This window comes from Amblyraja radiata, chromosome 9 (genome assembly GCF_010909765.2).
Source record: "Amblyraja radiata isolate CabotCenter1 chromosome 9, sAmbRad1.1.pri, whole genome shotgun sequence".
In the NCBI taxonomy this organism is placed as follows: Eukaryota; Metazoa; Chordata; class Chondrichthyes; order Rajiformes; family Rajidae; genus Amblyraja; species Amblyraja radiata.
The window spans coordinates 50,475,346-50,496,328 of NC_045964.1; the positions used below are offsets into that span (position 1 = coordinate 50,475,346).

At 39.9% G+C, this 20,983-nt stretch overlaps 1 protein-coding gene across 3 annotated transcripts in view; it reads right to left on the bottom strand.

The window, feature by feature from the left end:
- The window catches only part of prpf39 (pre-mRNA processing factor 39), a 38,290-nt gene extending 17,715 nt beyond the window's left edge, over positions 1-20,575 (bottom strand). For all 3 annotated transcript variants that reach the window (XR_004413114.1, XR_004413115.1, XM_033027354.1), the window contains exons 1-6: positions 20,458-20,575; positions 17,836-18,287; positions 11,486-11,611; positions 10,672-10,790; positions 7,236-7,403; positions 6,377-6,539 (exon numbers count right to left, since the gene is read on the bottom strand). Coding sequence is in view for 1 of the 3 variants with exons in the window: in XM_033027354.1 (XP_032883245.1) it covers positions 6,377-6,539; positions 7,236-7,403; positions 10,672-10,790; positions 11,486-11,611; positions 17,836-18,287; positions 20,458-20,470 (1,041 nt within the window). In the remaining 2 variants the exon portion in view is untranslated. The remainder of the gene's footprint in view (positions 1-6,376; positions 6,540-7,235; positions 7,404-10,671; positions 10,791-11,485; positions 11,612-17,835; positions 18,288-20,457) is intronic.
- Between the last annotated feature and the right edge of the window lie 408 nt (positions 20,576-20,983).

Below are 20,983 nucleotides of genomic sequence, written 5' to 3' on the forward strand. Positions count from 1 at the left end.
CAATTCACTGTCCTCTGAATAATCACATTTCTTCAGTCCTCAAGAAAGGCTAATCCCTTTTGTGACAGTGACCCTCTGGTTCTAAATACCCCAGTCAATAGAAACATCAACTTTGTATCCTATCAAGCCCTGAAACAAATCTGTATTCTTCAATTGTATTGTCATTCTTTTAATTGGTCAAGCTATGTACAGTTGCATTGAAGGCCAACATACCATTTTCCATAATTGCTTGTTCTATGTAGATATTAACTTTCCTTGATGATTTATGCACAAGAACACTTGGGTTCTTCTGAACACCAGCACTTTCTAATCTCTCATCATTTAAAAAGCTTTGTGGTATTTCCAACAAAAATACACGACCTCAAATGTTTCAGACAGCATTCTACCAACAATATTCATTCTTTTAAACAGTATATATCACCACAGAACTTCTCAATTACCTCCATACAACCCACGGTCAAGCAAACATCTCTGAAGGAACAAGCGGCAATGATTGAAGGGGATAAGGGGTAAATCTAATTCTTGAGTGATCAAGTGACTGCCACACACATTTTTTGGAGGATAGGAATGAGGCTGCAGAGTTGAGGGTATGTACGGTAGCAGACAATGGGAATCAAAAAGGAAAATAAGTAGTAAAAAAGGGAAGAAACTAAGGGAGTGAGGTTGGGAATGGAAGGTAATGGGAGTGAGCAAGAGAGATTGAGTAGGGTAGTGACAGGTTTGAAGCCATGATCATGTGTGTTTTTGTTATTTTATAGTCATAGAGTGATACAGTGTGGAACCCGCACCTTCGGCCCAACTTACCCACACCGGCCAACAAGTCCCAGCTACACGAGTCCCACCTGCCTGCGTTTGGTCCATATCCTTCCAAACTTGACCTATCTATGTACCTGTCTGTTTCTTAAATGTTAGGACAGTCCCAGCCTCAACTACCTCCGCTGGCAGCGTGTTCCATACTCCCACCACCCTTTGTGTGAAAATGTTACCCCTCAGATTCCTATGAAATCTTTTCCCCTTCACCTTGAACCTATGTCCTCTGGTCCTCTATTCCCCTACTCTGGGCAAGAGATTCTGTGCATCTACCCGATTTATTCCTTTCATGATTTTGTACACCTCTATAAGATCACCCCTCGTCCTGTATGTTCGTATCCAAATCATTGATGTAGATGACAAACAGTAACGTGCCCTGCACCGAACCCTGAGGCACACCACTAGTCACAGTCCTCCAGTCCGAGAAGCAACCTTCCACCATCACCCTCTGCTTCCTTCCCGGAAGCCAATTTGCTTGCCATTCAGCTATCTCTCCTTGGATCCTATGCGATCTAACCTTCCAGACCAGCCTACCTTGCAGAACCTTGTTGAATGCCTAACTGAAATCCATGTATACAACATCTACAGCTCTGCCCTCATCGACCGTTTTGGTCATAAGACAAAAACTCATATTTGTGAGACACGACCTCCTACCTACAAAACCACGCTGACTATCCCTAATCAGTCCTGGCCCTGATTGTCTTGGATTCCCCATCATTGGGAAATCGTCAAGTTCATGCTGTATTTGGCATGCAACTATCACCCCATGACATCTCAGTCTATACCAATGTATTATTCCCAATACCATGAACTCTAATTCTGTATAATAAGCTCATGTGGCACCTTGCAAAACTTAATCTGGTCTCTCCTTATCCATTCTATGAGATGCAACTTGGAAAAAAAACCTCAAGATATGTTGTTCATTATTACCCTTTCATAAATGCAGATGGATAGTAAGGAAGAGAGAAAAAATGTCTAAGATGAAAAAAAAATATTGAATGAAAGAGGAAAAGCAAAGTTCGGTAAAGGGGCCCACAAGTAGAGAGACAGCAAAATAAAAAGTTGTGAATGCAGGAAGAATCAGAAAATATAAGACAGAAAACTGAGATTGAAATTACAAAGGAGAATAGAGTAAGTGGGCAAAGAAAAACAAAATCAAGACAAAAAGTGAGAAACATAAAAATAGAAAGTCAAAAAAGAAACAAGAATGAGAAAGAACATTAGTCTTGTTTAATTAATCTAAGATTGTAATTGGAAGTCAAAACAAACAATATCATCATGTTCTTTTTAAAGTCCCAATTTCCACAAAAATAATTATATTAGTTCCTTGCAGAATGGTTTGTGTCACAAAACATAACACGATGATTTGATCTTTGCTTAGCAGCAAAGAGCATCTATAGATTTTCTCCTCCAAAAGTACATTCCTGCTTTGAAGGGAGAGTTAATCTTTAAACTGGAGAATTTAGTTCTTCTATCTACAAAAGAATGATTAAATGTGAGTGGGTATACAATTACTGAAAGCAAGGAATATGAAAAAGCAGAAAGAAAGGGAAGGCATATGTTGATACAACTAAGCCTTAAAGATTTTTTTTTCACATGGACAAAATGCAAGCACAATTCCACATGGATAAAGGATACAAGAGTAGTAAAATAAAGCTTTGTTTCTTTATTCTGTCCAGATAATATTCTGTGACTCCATATAATTAACCTCCATATCTCGAGGTTGACCTTTTATGGTTACAGGTAGAGTAATAAAAGAAAAGACAACAATGTCTGGGGTTTAGCTTTACAATCATCAGTAGAGAGTGAAGAAGGATTTTGTTCTCCCTTTGTGGTGATGATGAAGGAGACAGAGGTTAGCTAGAGCAGTTAATGAACCTGGCATTAGGTTGAAAATACAGCTTAAACAATGGAGGTTGGCCTGCTGGTACAAATGTTGCGAAGTGGACATTTCCTGCCGATGTTTGTGGGGAAGCATTTGTGATCTTATGCCTCTGTTCCAGGAATAATGCCAGCTGTCTGAGAACTTGGTTATGCCGCCAAGTGTAACGCCCTTGGCCGAGGCTCATAGTGCATCTTGTTAAAATGTGCCTTAGTGATGCAGGTGCTTGGCAAAGGGAGCAAGCGGGGTCTTCTCCGAACCACTGCTTCAGGTTCTGGGATGATGGTAGAACATCATAAGTGGCTCTGATGACAAAACTTAAGCCGAGATCCTTCCATTTGCCAGATGTCACGCCAGCTGAGTTTCCTCTTTTCCAGGCTCTCCCAGTTCGCCCATTGGCCCTGCTTGGCCATTGAGACGGCCTTGGCGTGTCGCTTTGCCTCCTCCCGTCTTCTCACCTCCTCCACCACGAGCCGTCTCTTCTGCACTGATGTTGCCTTGTGCCACTGAGGAGCTTTTGGGACAAGCCCAGCTCTCCCGTGTTGGACTTGGCCAACCACATCCTGGAAATGAAGAGCAGACTTAGCACTCTGAACGGCTTCAGATGGGGTCCACTTCCTCCCCGTTGCCACACTGGGGGCCGCTGTTCGAATAACAGTATCTTCAGATGCAGTGAGGGTCATGACCAACCTTGCTTTAGTGCATTTGAACTCTTCCACAAGTCCTGCAATGGGCAATTCCAATTTGCCACTGCCCTGCACTCCGACAGCACTTAAGCATCGTGGAAGTCCAAGCCACTGTTTCACCTGTGTGCTGATCATTCTTTCCAGCTTTTCCACTTTGTTGATGGGGATTTCATACATAGTTAAAGGCCACATGATTCTTGGTAGTATGCCAAATTGGAAGCACCACAGCTTGAGTTTTCCTGGTAGCAAGGTCTTGTTGATGCGAGCTATGTGCGTGATGGTTTCCTTTTTGAGTTGTTCTAACTGCTCGTGTCCTTGAGATTTGCATCATACCATCGGCCCAAACTCTTCACTGGCATTTCTGAAACCGGTATTCCGTCAATATGAAATCTTTGATCCTTGACTTGACCTTTGACAATGGAGATGCTTCTGCACTTGCTGGGTTTAATCTTCATCCTTGCCCATGTGATGTTTTGATGAAGTTTTTCCAGAAGTCTCTTGGTGCAGAGGATAGTTGTTGTTAGTGTTGTTATATCGTCCATATAGGCTCGTATAGGTGGCAATCGCTGACCACACTGTAGCCGTTTTCCTCCCACAACCCATTTTGATGCTCTCATAATGAGCTCCATTGCCATAGTGAAGGTCAATGGGGAAATGGTGGACCCCGCCATGATGCCTACTTCCAGTGGTTGCCACGCTGTGGTAAAGTCTGATGTTGTGCGACAAAATTGCAGATCCTGGAAGTAGTTTTTTTACCAGATTTGTTATTATTGCAGGCACCTGAAAGAATTCAAAAGCAGTTCACAGTAGCGAATGAGGAACTGATCCATAGGCATTGGCCAGGTCGAGGAACAAGACATTATTTCGTTCTTTCTTTGCAGTCTGGATTTGATGCCATATAATGCTGGTATGTTCAAGGCATCCTGAGAAGCCTGCTATGCCAGCCTTTTGGATTGACGCATCAATGAAATGGTTTTGTTTCAGATACTTTGTAAGTCTTTTCGCCACCACACTGAAAAAGATCTTGCCCTCTATGTTAAGAAGGTTTATTTGCCGAAACTGTTCGATGGTGGACAATTATTTTCCCTTTGGGATTGGCACTGCCCCCGCTCTTCGCCAGGCTTTGGGGGTGACTTGCTTTTCCCACGCAACCCTCATGTTCCTCCAGAGGAATTTCAGAATATCTGGGGTATTCTTGTAGACACAATACGGAACACCATTAGGGCCTGGTGCAGAGGCCGTTCTTGGCTTGGGAGGGCTGATATCAAATTGATGTTATAGGGGTGAGATTGGTGGGATGTCAGCGGGGACAAAAATCGGATCATCTTTTAACTCATCAGTGTGGATGGTTCTGATGTGTCCTTCAACCCTTTTTTTGACATTTTCAAGGATCCGCTTTTCTCTTTTGTGAAAATGCCTTTCACAAACTTAAAGGGATCTTTCTAGAAGTCTGTTCTTGCTTTTTCCTTTTTGCGATGTTTCCTTAAATTCTCTGCCTTGCGCAGCTCTGAGAGCCTCTGTTTTAGGTCCTCTGGAAGGAGATTGATGCCCCCCTTCCTTCTGCTGTTGCTTTTTTCCACACCTTCCTCAGGCCTCTTCTTTAACAAGTCGTTGGATTTCATGGAGACGACGGGACTTGGGGGGGGAGGAGGCCTATCTTTTCTGCTGAGTTGTTCCTTCTCACCCAATTTCTCCTTTCCATAGCTGTAGACCAGATCACCCATCTTCTCCAACTTCTTTTCTGCTGATCCCTTGATTCCACTTAAGATTAAGCTCACATCTGCATTGATGATTTCCCACTCCTTGCTGTTAGACTTTGGCCACTTCACCAACGGCTTATGTCCTTGCATGTTCTCCACTTTACGATATGCCTGGTTGCGTCTTGGACTGTTGCCTGAAACTTCTGCCTTATCCCGTAGGGTGCTGATGCTCTGCGGACTGTGGATTTCTTCCTGCCTCTGAGTTTCATCCAACTGATTTGACCTTCCTCTTGACAGAATCTGGTCAATGCGGGGCCCTGGGTTGGGAATTTTCTGTCCCTGGCCCTGATGAATTTTGAGACCACGAGTTGGTGTTACTTTAGTCCAGCCACACCTACAGGTCTGAAGAACTTGTCGAGCTGCTCGTTTTTCAAGAGTTTTGCCACTTCCCTGATTTAATGTAGTGTCCGTTCCAAGGTTTGTTACCGGGTGGTCAGTCGATGAGTCATCTTGCACCCCCACTCTCGCAGACTCTGGGGGTATTCCACTTACCTGATTTAATGAACCTCATTAAGCATGTGATATCAGGACCAATGATCAAACAAGTGTACAATTATGACTGGTGATCGTATCAAATGACACTTTTATGATTTCATATTAAGGAGACTTTTCAGAAAGATTTCAGATGTCAAGGATTGGGAAGAGGAATTAATGAGTGAATAAGTTTATTGGCCAAGTATGTACACATACAAGGAATTTGCCTTGGTGCTCCGCTCGCAAGTAACACGACGTACGGTAACAATTAAGAATGACACATAAAACATGAATAATAAAACAATATAGTTTAAACATTATAGGAAAAAGGATTCCAAAATCTGACAGCAGTAGAGGCAAAGAGGATAATAAGACTTAAAGGTATGAAAGTGTTATGAATGCAACAAAGAATAGATGCTGCAAATTAGAAATAAAAACAGAAAATAATGTAATTCGCCCTGCTAAGTAGTTACAGTACATTTTGTTGTTAATGTTGCTAAAAGAAGGACTATTAGTACGGATTTGGGATTTACAAGAAGTTTCTAACTCCAAAATTTAGAGTTTCAGAAAGAACTAGAGACAGATATAATGGGCTCCAGCGGCTGAAGTAACACAACTGAATTGTGAACAATCAGGCAGAACAAATTTACGGCTACTTCCAATTGATGTGTGTTAGTTATGTACACTTGTTTTTAAATTCTTACAATCAAACGAAACATTCTGACCATACATGGATCATGAAACTGGTATGTAGTCCACATTACCCGTGCAGGATCATTTATGTCAATTTCAGCTGCCAGGTCATTTCTTGGAATACCATCATTGTCAAAATGTTCATTTGTGGAAGCCAGCTCTTGACGTAGATTAATAAAATCCTCTGGAGAGATTAGATCTTTAGGCAAGTGATTCTGAACATGATCTCTGAACCTGAAAAACAGTAGCATTATTTATACTTTTTGGGATATCCCAAAGTATTGAGCCTTTTTTTTTAAACCAGACAAAAAGTTAGGAAAGAAAATTCCAGTTTATAATACAAAATATTGGGATACACTACAGGAATTTTCCTACCCTGAGGATTCAGTTTATTGTGAATTTCACATTTAATCCTTTGTTGACTGTAGTAGAATTTCTGCACAAAAAATAAACAAACTATTACAATTTTTAATTTACTAAGAATATGGAGAATTTAAAGATTATTCTGAGGTTTGGCACAATTCTTGAATTTAATTTATGATTTTTGTGGATGTTACCAGTCAGGAACAAAGGCATTTTAAAAATTGAGATTACTTTTAGTGTGGAGTTATTGGGCACTCATGAACAGTCCAACATAATATAACAACGTCTGTCACAATAAAATTCTAACAATGATAAACTGCAACAAATGAAGGCATTATACAAGATCGAGTCTGGCTGGCCAACCAACTTTCTTAAACTTTGCTTGCCAACTTAAACAGAAGTGTCCTCGCTCCACATGTAACCAACTTTGCTTTTCTTTCCATATCTAATTATTTTTGAAAAGTACTTCAGTTTTGTCTTTATTCTTCAAAATGCAGAACGATTTTCAATTTATTGGACATGAAATATAAATATAAAGGGTTTTCAATTTTGATTATTCAAGTTTACCTTTGGAAGTGATGACTGTAGAGCTGTGTTGGTATACCAAGAATGCGGTCATAAATTGCTGTCACCTCTTCTAGATTTCCTCTGTCATTTTCCCAGTTGATATAGGTTTCCCACAATCTATCCGAGCGAAAGTCAGTTCCTGCAGCTAGCACAGCATGTTCAAACACACTGTAGGAATACAGAATAAAATGTCAGTTTGCCACTGTAGCCTGAAGTTTCAACTTGTTTGTGCTTTCTTTTCAAGTTCCTTATTAATGTAACTTAATGCAAAGTAATGCAACTTTTTATGTTCAAAATGCTTCACCATAATTTAAGTTTAAGCAACCATTAGTGCTCATTTTAACACTTCAGAAGCAAGCCCAACACTATTTTGACCACTGCCCATGTACGAATGTATTACTATCTTTTTGTTAATTATACTGATTTGCAAGACTTTGAACATCTAAAAATAAATTAGGCAAGATTTTGCAACAATGCCATATTGTAATTGACAGCTTTGAAATATTTAATTTAAAAAAAAACTGATTACTGTACTGCATTCTAAAGAAATAATTTTAAATATTTTCTAAAAATGGTTTTCAGTAACAAAATCAGATTGTTTATTTTATGTGGCCCCAATACCAACAATCAAGCCTTGCATTTAAAAATTGCTTTAAAATAAAATACTCTGGCACATCTTATAAAAAATGGCCATAAAAACTCTCTATTCTTGCAATCGACTCTTTTCCAAAATCATTGTACATGACCTTAAAACCTGCATCCAGCTTTCCTAGATCTTCATGCCTGAACTTAAGGTTTCAATTCCCGCCAAAGTAGTGAAATAGCATTGATCAACACACCAATTAGTTCGCTAATTTATTCTCTCTGGCAATATCATTTGAAATCATTGTCTTTTCCAGGTGCACAATAACAATATTCATATCTGATTCATTGCAATTTTACTTGACCACTTCACTCTAAATTTGAGGAATCCCTGCCTAACATACTGTCTATGTCTAGATGGGCAATATCTTTCTTCAAATATTTTGAAGATAAATATCTTCTCTCACAAACAAACTTCATTCCCAATCTTTCTGCTCTATTGCCTGCACTTATGCTCTCATCCACTCTCCTCCCACCCAATGCAAAATAATTTCCCAGCCATCCTACCTGCCTACAAATTCAACAGATAATGAGTGATAATGATAATGATTATTTCTCCCACATTAAACAAAAAACACCTGTTCCTCTTTCATCATTCCAAAAGGAACCATTTGCTCTTCTATCTCCGCAAGCATCCCTATTTTGTATTCTACTGTCTTATGCAACTCCGGGACTGCAGAACAAGCATGGAAGAGATGGTCCACAGTGTTCCGTTGGTTGAGGTAATATTATGGTTATGCAGGTTGGTTCAAGAATCTGATAGTTGGAGGAGAAAAGCTGTTCTTGAACCTACTGCCCGACGGTAGCAGCGAGAAGATGGTATGGGCTGGATGGTGGAGAACCCTGATGATAGAAGCTGTCGTCTTGAGGTAGTATTTCACGGAGATGCTTTTGATTGAGGGAAGGGTTGTGATGCAGCGGGCCGAGTCCACCAGTCTCTGCAGCCTCTAGTTTTCCTGTGTTAGGATTGCCATACCAGGCTATGATGCAACCAGTCAGGATATTTTACACAGTAGATCTATTGGTGTGCAAGGGTGTTCGATGACATGCAGAATTTCTACAAAAGTAGAGGCGCAGGTGCACGTCCATGATTATACCAATGTGTTGGGCCCAGGACAGGACATCTAATACCCTGGAATTTGATTATGCCAATTCTCTCCTACTCTGACCCACCAAGTAAAAGTGGCACGAGGTCTCCACACTTTGCCTTTCCAAAATCAACAATTAGTTCCATGGTCTTGTTGACATTGTGCGAGAGGTTGTTATTGTGGCATAACTCAACAAAGTATCCTTTCTCTTATCACCACCTGTGATTTGGAAATCGACAATGCCGTTGTTGGCGAATTAATAGATGTTATAGGGGCTCAATGAGAGTAAAGAGTAGAGCAGGAGGGGCTAGAACACAGCCTTGAGATACATCTGTGTTAATGGTCAGTGAGGATATTGTCACTGATCTGCATGGATTAAGGTCGGCAAATGACAAAGTTAAGGATTCAGCTTCAAATCGACTGATGTTATATTTGTGTTCCAAACTGCACTTTTGAGCCAATATGCAAACCAATGCCACAACAGCTTGATTCCACCTTAGTCACAATGCTGATTCCATCTGCATCTGTTTGCCCGTGGCCAAACCCTAATAAATGCAAACACACATGTCTAATATCTATACATTTGAGCTCATCAAAACCTTGGACAAATTCCTAATTTGCACCTAGATATTAATTCATCACTGCAGACTTGATGATCTGCAAACAAGCACCAAGAAATGATCACTTCTCACTATATTCAATGACATTACTTCTACCATGTTCTCGATCACCAATATCCAGGTGATGATACCATTGACTAAATTCAACCAGCCACAAAATAATGCCATTACAAGAGCAATTCTAAAGCTGTGATTTTTGCAGCAAGTCACTTCCCAACTTCCAAAAGACTCATCATTATCTACAAAGTACATATCAGGAATGGGCTGGATGTACAAATCAAATGCTATAACTGCTTAAATCAGCAGCAAAAAAACTAATAGGTCAAACAAGTAGGGCAAAAATCTCTGGAGGCTCTTGCGACTGCAGATGATGGAATCTGTAACAACAAATAATCCACTGAAGGAACTCAACTGGCATTTCTGCATCTGTGGGGAAAAGCACAAAATCTCCATCCAACGTTGGCTGGATAATACATCATTAATTGTGCAAATGGATTGCCCAACAAGCAAACAATGAGAAAATAACAAACAGGAGAGATCTTGTTTGTGATCTCTCAAACAAGAGAGATGTTTGTTTGACTCTTGCCATTGTGCTGCCGCATTTCCACGCAGCTATGGAATGCAGATCTGAGCCATGGCACTCCGTGCATTCTGCCAAATATTGAGCAATATGGTCATACACAAATTTATAGTAGATCCCATTTAGTCTAAGTAAATTAAAACAGTTATTAGTTCTTCCTAACCTTAAAGTGTAAAGGGCTTTATTACACTTTTCAGCAATGTTTTCTATTAAAAACAAATATGTAGAAAACAGTAGAGAAATAAAAGCGACCATTGTCACTCAAATGTGATAAAACTCAGTGAGAGGCAAATTGCACATAAGGAGAAACTAGAAAATATAGTGAGCTGGACATGATGAATGTGATACTTTCAAATTTCTTTGAATCGTGAAGGTGGATAGAATTAACTCAGAATAAAATTTAATTTTTAAACAATTTATTCAAATGAAATTTACTGAAGGTCAATAGAAAGATGCTAATTGAATTACTGTGTAATTATGTCACAATGATACCAATCCAATATTACCTTTTTATTTTTGCATCAGTTTCTGGGTTGTTGCTATCCAAGGTCTCTTTTAAGAAATTGATATAGTGGAGCCAAAGATCAACACTAAGAGGTATTGCTTGCAGTCCTTGCCGGTACACCTGCGACAAAGAGTTTCTAATAATAACTAAAATTAATTTATTACTAAAAAACCACCAGCAGAGTCTGTATACTGAAAATGTTACTTTCCAGGAATTTGTTTGAATAATCATCCATTACCATTATGTGGAGGGTGGTAAGAACATCACAATGTTCTGCTCTCCACGCGTACAGCCTTGATCTTCAGAGTGTGAGATGACTCCTGCATTCTGACAAGGTAGGGCAGGCTTGGGGTACAGACCATAGGGCACAGACCCATTAGAACATCACTGACAGCCTCTAACCACAAATGTAATAAAATTCAGCAAAAAGAAAACACAAACATAAATATAGGGAAAAATAATTGGGTTTAAAATTATAGCACCCAAGTAAAACTGTCAGAAAAGCCCTGCCCTACTTGTTAAACTGCATTGATTTGCACTGCAAAGCTTGACAAATTGTAGTACTAATGAACCTGTTAACAAAGAGAGAAGACATTAGCTGAAAACTGCTAAGGGAAAATATTTTTTTTTAACTCTGAAAAAGTGGATGAGACCATAAAATTATTTACTAAAGCCAAAATCAAAATCTCAAAACCTCTTACAAGGCTTGCATTCGCTTTTGAATAGAATATGTCTTCTATTAATCTGAGACATGGCCAGATTAAAATTAAAAATTAAATGCAAATAGAAGGACAAAGTCACAAGAAATCATTCACCTCATCTGCCTCTGTCAAGTTGGTATGTCGCCGTTCAAGATCAGCATATTTTTTCCAATAGCCATAGCAATATGGGTAGTGGGACAAAAAATGATCAAAAGCTCTTCTGGCTGCCAGAATATGGTTCTGCAAAAAAAAAAAAGTGCTTCAGTTTACTTTCGACACATACAAATGTTACCTCAGTAATGTGAACTCATTTAGAGTCATAGAATGATACAGTGGGGAAATAGGCCCTTTGGCCCAACGTGCCCACACCGGCCAACATGTCCCAGATGCACTAGTCCCACCTGCTTGCATTTGGTCCATATCCCTCCAGACCCGTCCTATCCATGGTGGTTACATTTTATTTTAATATACCTACAATTCAAAATCAAATTTCCATTTAGCGCACATTAAGTGATTTAATTATTGTTGTTCATTATTGTAGGGATGATAAAAATAAAATTTTTATGAAACTAATTTTGTAAGAAGGAATGGTCAAACACCCTCGGTAATGACATAGGTACACTGTAGTTATCGGTAAAACCTGTATTCCAACCAAAGTAGAATCACATTTGCATTACCATTCTTAAGACAAGCCAATAATAGTCTGACCAAAAGGTACAATTTATTCAAATTTAAAATCCACCTGAACAATCTAAACTAGGCTTAACATTACACATTGTACAAATTTCAATGTGACTGCAACTTCCCAGGAACTTCTCACTCCAGAGACCTAAACTCTAGACGTACACTACTGGGTGAATAACTGGGAGCCAAATGTACTCATACAAAAAATTGAGAATTAGTTAAAAAGATTGTTCAAATAATGGTTGATATTTGAAAGATTGCACTAATTTACCCAATCTTGATACACCGAGAATGTAATGATTGGTCACCTTCTAGAACTAACATCAATTGGATGCAGTTAAGTTGTTTAACAAAATTCTGCAACAAACCAACAGGAAGTGAGCAAATGCAGTTCGACAGATTCTATCCCACAACAAACTTTTATGCTGTCAATTAACTCCAATTTCTTCACTGTTTTCCCATCCGCTTTAGATCACTAAAATGTATTTGATTAAGGAAAAGTAATCTGAAGGTATTCAAGCTAATAATCAGGAGACTCAAAAGGCAACAGCAGCTCATGATAATTAAATGTTAAGACAACACGTGCAAGTTATTCCAAACAAAAAATGCTGCTTTTTATAAACTCTACTACAAAGTCCAAGAATAAAGTCCTTGCATGCAAACTTCTCCCTATAGCTCAGGCTCTCAAATCCAGGCAACATCCTCGTAAATTTTCTCTGCACTCTTTCCCGTTTCACAGCATCTTTTTGTAGCAGGGTGACTACAACTGTACACTAACGAAAGTGTGGTCCTGGAGGTTTTGCAAGGACAAAAGCATCTTCTACCACTGTACCATAACATCCCATTATCTATACTGAATTATTATTATTTATTTTTATTGGAGGGAAAAAAATACAGTACATCTGACGTATTGCATTACATTTCCTTCCATTTTGTTTTTTATATATAATAACAAAATAACCCTTACCCACCCTCCCTAAACACCCCTTGGCAGTTAATGTGTTCACAATACAAACATATCACAAATACAAATGCACATTTTACCAATAATAAAGTAACAAAACAGAATAAATGCGGCTCCCCACCTACTGTCAAGTGCCCTCAGTCAATAGGTACTTCCTTTAGGCCCTCAAAGTATAATAAAAAAAGGTTCCCATTTCAAATAAAAATTTTCACAGACCCCCTCAATGTGAATTTAATCTTTTCTAGCCTTAAAAAAAACATCACGTCTTCCAGCCAAGCAGCAGCAGATGGAGGAGTGGTAGATTTCCAGACCAGCAAGATTCTCCTACGGGCCAAAAGTGATGTAAATGTAATGATATCAGACTGGGTTGCATTTAAACCCAAGGTTTTATCTGCTACACCAAATACAGCTACAAGCGGGCAAGGTCTCACTGTCATCCCAAGGACTTCATTGATGGTTTTAAAAACCATTGCCCAGTAGTTACCAAGTTTGGGGCAAGACCAAAATGCATGAGTTAGATTGGCTGGAAAGAAGGAGCACCTGTCAGAGCCAGCGTCTGTCCCCGGATATATGTCAGCAAGCCTGGCTTTGCTTAAATGAACCCCGTGTAAAACTTTGAATTGTATGAGCCCCAATCTAGCACATGATGACGAGGAATGGACTCTTTTCAGTGCTTCTGTCCAGCATTCCTCAGACAGATCTATACCAAGGTCGTCTTCCCACCTAGTTTTAACTTTGTTCAGGTTTTGATCTCCTAAAGACATCAGTTGAGAATATACTACAGAGATTAGTCCTTTATTTGCAACGGTAAAAGTGAGTTTATCCAACACTGTGACAGGCGGGAAATCAGGAAAAGAGGGAAATGTTTTCATGGCAAAGTGATGGACCTGAAGATATTTAAAGAAATGATTATGTGAGAGACCATATTTTCTGTGTAGGTTATCAAAACTATCAAATATGTTGTTAGTGTATAAATCCTTAATGCACATAAGACCATTCAAACCCCACTTTCTAAAGGTTGAGTCAAGTGTGGAGGTGGGGAATAAATGGTTACTGTGAATGGGACCCAGAACTGAAGCTAATGTAAATTTATAATGGCAACAAAATTGATTAAAAATTTTGATAATGGATAGTACGACAGGGTTGAATGTAAATCAAGAGGGTTTCAATGGCAGGGAGGAATATACTAAAGCTGGGAGAGACGAGGAATAACAAGACTGACTCAAGCAGACACCAGTCTGTATCTGGTCGGTGGAGCCAGAATAATATATTTTGGATATTAGATGCCCAGTAATAATGAATAAAGCTAGGAAGGCCCAGTCCACCTACTTCACGACCTCTTTGGAGAGTGCACTTATTGACCATTGGAACCTTGTTACCCAATATAAAGGAGGTTATAGATTGGTTAACTGAGTTAAAAAATGACTTGGATAGGAAGACCAGCAAACATAGGACCAAGTAAAGAAATCTGGGAAGTACAGTCATCTTCACTGACTGCACTCTCCCAGCCATAGTGAGAGGTAGATTACGCCATCTCTCAAAGTCAGCCTTCATTTGGCTAACTTGAGGTGTATAGTTAGCTGCAAACAGGGATGTAAAAGAGCGGGTAATGTGTATTCCTAGATATCCAAAACCTTCTTGAGATATGGGAAAGGGCAGGGATTCCTGTCGGATCTGTAGGGCTAGGTTGATGGGAAAGCATTTGTTTTTTGGAGGTTTAGTTTATAGCCAGAGAAAGTTCCAAACTGATCTAACGAGGACACAATTGCAGGGCCGCTCACATAAAGGAGGTCGTTGGCATATAGAGACACACAATGTTCCCCGTTTCCTCTCCTAATGCCCAGGAATAATGTGGTTGACCTAAGTGCAATAGAGAGGCTCAATTCTGACTGGATGCAATCTCTCGGCATATTTGTTCTTCTAATTACTGTTGGCTATTTTGGGATCCCAACAAGGTGATCATCCCCTTTTTTATTTCTCAGCCTCACCCTCATAGCCTCATGGGATAATCCTTTTGTCATGTCATCTCGAACAAATGTCGTGATGTTCTCACTAATCAATAAATCAACTCCCCCTCCATCTCACCTGTAGCATATGATTCACGGAGCATACAGCTGCCAGTCTTGTCCCTCCCTAAGCCAAGTTTTCATAATGACTATAACTTGGCTAACTTGAGGCGAAGTTTTTTTGTCCTGTTGAGGGTTTAGTTTGTAGTGGGTTTTTAAATGTGTATGTGTGGGGGGTGGGGGGTGGAAACTTAAATCTCTTCCCTGCATGGAGACCCGACCTTTTCCCTGTCGGGTCTCCGTTGCCGTTGGGGCCTAGCGCCGTGGAGCGGCCTCGAACCGGAGAGACCTGGGGGCTGAAGTCACGGAGCCTGTGGAGCTGTGGAGCTGTGGAGCTACCTCCGTGGAGCTGGCCAGCTTCGGAGCGTGGAGAGCTGCGGCGGCGAGGTGCTGCGACCCGACTCAGGTGGATGGTGACACCGGGAGCTCGCGGGTCTCCGGTGGGAGACTGCTTTGCGGGGCACCGGCAACGGCGACTTCTCCCGCCCGAATTGCGGGGTTGAGAGTGACCTGGAGCGGGGCCTTACAACGCCCGGCGCGTCTGTAAATTGCTGCGGACTTGCTAGCGCCCGCTGGGGGCTTCAACATCAAGACCCGGGGCAGGGCCCTACATCGCCCGGCGTGGCTTTGAGTGGCCGGGGGCTTTGACCTCGACTTCGGGAGAGGAATCTGTCAGTTCTCGAGCACCGAATTGCTAGAGTTGCAAAACATTGCATGGAAGTGGAAAGGGATGGAAGGAATAAAGGGAATGTCTGCAATATAGTAAAGGCCAACAGATATGATTTATCCAGAGGGTGATGATGCCAGCTAAATGAGGGTGCTTAAGTTTTTTGTTTCAATGGTACATGATCTGTCTATCTGGACAAGATATAAAATGCAGTGGAATTAAAGGAAAGAGAAAGATTAAAATGCCAGAACTGTGAGATTACACAACATCAGAGAAGCAACACATAGTAGGCTCTACAAATCCAATATAAAATGGAAATTCTAAAACTCTACAACTCAGTCGATAGAGAAAAATAAAAATTCTCAGAACTCTCCATTTATACCAATGGCAAAGGGTGGTTACATGAAATTAAAAGTTGAGTCCTGAGAGCTGCAATGTGCCAAGAAGAAATAGTGTTTCTCAACCTTACACTGGGCTTTTCTGGGATGGTGGAACAGCCAAAGATAGAGCTCACAGTGGTATGGAGAATAAAAGAAGCAGGCAACTGAAATTCAGACTGTAGAGATGTTCAGCAAAGCAAATGCAGAGACTACATTGCGAGCACTGAACAATAAACTGGAAGATGTAAAAATGAATTATTGATTCATCTGAAAGTGGGACATAGAAACATAGAAAGTAGGTGCAGGAGTAGGCCATTTGGCTCTTCGAGCCTGCACCGCCATTCAATATGATCATGGCTGATCATCCAACTCGGTATCCTGTACCTGCCTTCTCATTCCATTCCATTTAGGACTTTCCATTTAGGACTTTTCAATTGCTAACATTTGCTCTGTAGATATCTTGAGAAATTATCTAATGCGTTTATCAAATTATTTCTTGTACACTGTCCACCTACCAGTACTTTTATTTTATCCAGTGTGCAAATCATAAACTGTATTTATAATATGCAATCAGTTGGACGAGGGAAAAGGCTTATGGCTCTCAACAATATACAGCAAATAATCGATTTATTAAAAATGAAGGAAAAAGTGACCACTGTAACCTCCCAATAAAACCAGTGTAGTTCCTCCATAAAAATGCAACATGAAGGATAATTAATTTAAACTACATGCTTGAATCATAGCAATTTATAGTACTGTATGCTTGACTGACAAAGCCATGAACCAATCCTCTCCATAATGCCTAGTCACAAGAGTTTTACGAGAAGCTCTAAGAAAATTTTGATTTTGTTCTTAAAAATATCAAAATACTACAATGGAAAAAGCTTTGCATTTCCTAGTTATCAGATAGAACAATGGTTCCCTAGTTTAGGCTAACGTACAAAACTTCTCCCATAAGACAAGCATTTTTTAAGATATTAATAACAATTAAAAATTGTTTGTGGTATTATTAACAACAGGATACAATATACGTTCCATTAATTTAAATTGTATTGTATCGTTCGGGTGAATATGGAAAATATTCTATGAAATTAAAGAATCATAGGGAATTAACACAGAAGACGACAATATAGGTTGTATAGAAAATAACATTAGTAACTTGCATTAAAAATCAGCTTATGAACAGTTGTCAGAAATAGAATCCTGGTGTAACCCAGGGACTGCCTGTACTATAAATGATGTTGACAGTTTAATCCAATAAATGTAGAATTTTAGTGATTCCAATAAAAATAAAAAAATGTTTTTTAAACTCTCAAAACTGAATAATAATATAGAAAAATTAGCTAACCAACACAGAAGGCAACCAACATTTACTCTGATTCATTTTTTTTTATGGTTGAAATTAGCGCTCAAGGATTTGGCAGTGAACCAGACTTAAATCTTAATTGTAAATCTTCTTAAATTAGATTTACACAAAAGCAAACGGAGTACACCTCTAAATAACATATGGTTGAATTGACAAGTCTGATAATCATTCAGCTCTGTTATTTTTATCATTGGTAGAAAGTGTTACTGCACCAGCAATACATATTCTGTTAACAAAATTCAATTTTTAGCATATTAAGATAGCACACCAGTGCATTAAGCACATCTTTTCCAGAAGTGATGAAAATCAATGAAACAATATTTCACATTCTACTCACCTCCTGCTCTACATATTGCAGCAAATACGTCCAACCTGTGAAGTCCTGGGGATTATCCTCAACCACCTTCCAAAACTTTTCATATTCCGCAGGAAAGGGGATTTCAGAATCATTAAGTCCTGCATTTTCTATATCTTCCACTATTCTATCAGGTGAAGAATTCTCAGCTTGCGATTCAGTGTCCATTGAAGCTGAACCTTCAGGTGACTCCACTTGCATTGTTAAAGAATGTGGCAAATTTGTAAAGGGCTCCAGACTGGTTTCTTGTCCAATAACTTTATTTTCACTTACTACAGCTTCTGGATTAGAAGTTGAGATCTCATGCGTTTCAGAAGTGTTTGGTATGAGCATCTCTACTGGAAGAGAATTGCTTGTGGAGATACTTTTGCACAAGTCACTTTCATCAATAAACGTAAGCCCATCATTCTGTGACAATGCTGTTTGACTTAGGCCTTAAAAGTAGAAAAACAGAAAATTAGAAACATTGATTGAACCTCAAAGCAATTTCCCTAAAATTCATGTTTTTTTTTCAGTTTCATTGCTTGACAAATATAAACCTGCCATTAAAGACTCCCATCAGAAATAAATGAAAGCATATCTATGGAATATCTATGAAATTCAAGCAGTATTATTTTTTTTCTTTAATATCACAATGCAAGTGCACTCCAACCATCCAATGCAAGAACTAGCACTTCAACATTATCCGAGTGCAGATGCTTAATTTTGATTAAGAAAATACATTTTATATGCAATTTTAGAAATTCTGATACTAACCTAGCACTAGTTATTAAATGAAAATGAATGGCAATCCTAATTAGAGGGCAACATTCTTTGTTGGGAAGTGCATATTGAATATCTTTGTTGATCATGTACCTTTCAAAGTAATGAAGATATTCAGTAGATTTAAACAAAGTAACATTTGTAAACAAACTAAACAAATTTTGGGGGGAAATTGTACATAAAAAAATTAGAATATGTAAATTGAAAAAAAAATTTTTTCCCATGGAATTACTATAAATAGAACATTTATCATTCCTCCCAAAGCACAACAAAAAACGAACACAGCATTGTTTCACAATTCATATGATGGTGATGAAGCATTCGAAACATTGATCGTACCTCAAAGCAATCAATGTTCGATCAATATTTCTAATTATTATTGTTTAATAAAGCATTAATGCTGAAAATGATGTTCATTGAAATTTTGAGCATTTATGGAGGAGCAATGGACTTGAACAGAACAGAATGAAAGATCTTTGTTTCCATTGTTGAACTATGAGTAGGATATTAATAGATACAGCAGGAAACAGACAGGCTAATGAAATATACATATGTGTGATAGATGAAGTTTAATACAGGGAAACGCGAGATCATATATTTTGGTAGAACAATGCAAAATAGAAAATATACTGGCCTTAAAAAGATGTAAGAGCAGAGGGCCCTGAGGCTCTATGTACACAAATTATTGAAAGGGCAGGTTGAGAAAGCTTTATTGAGGCATATACAATTTTAGGGTTTATAAATAACAGAATATAAAATCAGGGTATTTTATAAAAGTCTGGCCCAGCTTTGACTGGAGTATTGTGTTCAAATCCAGTCACTGCATTGTAAAATAATGTGAAGTCAATGGAAGAGGTCCAGAAGTGATCAAGAATGGTTCCAGGGATGAAGGATAATAGTTAAAGGGGCAGATTAGAAAGGCTGGAACGGTTTTCATTTCTGAAAGCCAAGAAGTGATTTGATGGAATAATGATGACTAAAAACAGATGGACTAGTGGTGCAGTGGATAACTGGTCACAGATATATAGTAAAGGAATAGGGACTTGTCCCTAACATGTGGTTAAACGTAGCGTGCTTATAATAAACGAGTAAAATGTCAGCATAATTTTCTGTGCTTGGAGTTTGAACCCACAACTCCCCAAGGCTGAGTCTTACCAATGGAATCACAGCTGACAGTAGACAAACTCATTGTGGTATCCATTATAAAAAGGGTCCAAGAGCTTTACTATAATTGAATGATTGATAAATACTTTACGTCACAGTGAAATTATTTGTTTTGCATACTCAAGTCAAGTCAACTTTATTTGTCACATACACATACAAGACGTACAAGATACCATACACAAAGTATGCAGAGTCGCCACGTATCCGGCGAAAGAACACGCTCTAAAAAGTGGTTTCCTCTACCTACACTTTTCAACTATGTAAAAGAAAACCAAAACTCTTAAGAACAGGTGTTCTGACAGTCACATTGAAAACCAGCTGACTGACTCCATGATTCTCAGCCGCCAGCGGGGGGGTAAGACTTATATTTTTAGACGCAGCCGCGCCCCATTGAAGGGCATCGTGGCAGCGCTGGTCGCCGCGGATCCGGCACCGGGGTGGGCCGATGCTCGGGGTCGGCGGGCCTCACCAGGCGGCCTGGTGCTTTTATTAAAAATCCCACAGGGATAAAAGAAACGTTAGGCCTGAAAACCCAGGCTCCGGCCGCCACGAAAGCGGCGCGCAGCTACGATGCGATGGTGAGGAACGGCGACGGGCACGGCCAATGAAGGCCGGCACCATCATCAACCGCTGCCGCTCCGTCTCCATCGCCCGCACGGTCTCACCGACTGCACTCACCTCGCGCCGCCATACTGCCGTCCGTCCGTTAATGCCGTTGCTGCATCAGCCCGCCCTCCTGCCACGCAGGCGCACAATGACACAGCCCCACCCACAACCTCACCGTCACTGGTCGCACCCGGACCCAAAGATACTGCTCCTCTGTTCAAAAGGGAACTGCAGATGCTGGAATATCGAAGGTACACAAAATTGCTGGGGAAACTCAGCGGGTGCAGCAGCATCTATGGAGCGAAGGAAATAGGCGACGTTTCGGGCCGAAACCCTTCTTCAGACTGATGATACTGCTCCTCTAGTGTCTTTGCCCGGGCCGCCCTGTCACGTGATGCTCAGCAGCTGATTGCTGGCCTGCAGCAAGATGCTGGTAAACACCAAAGATACTAGAGGAGCTCCTCTATAATCTTTGTTAAACACTGAAGATTGACCCAGCGCTGCGGGTCAGGCACCGTCGCTGGAGAGAAGGAATGGGTGGCGTTTCACAGTGGAAGACACCAGCAGTGTGCCTACAATTCTAGAGAGTCAAGGGGTG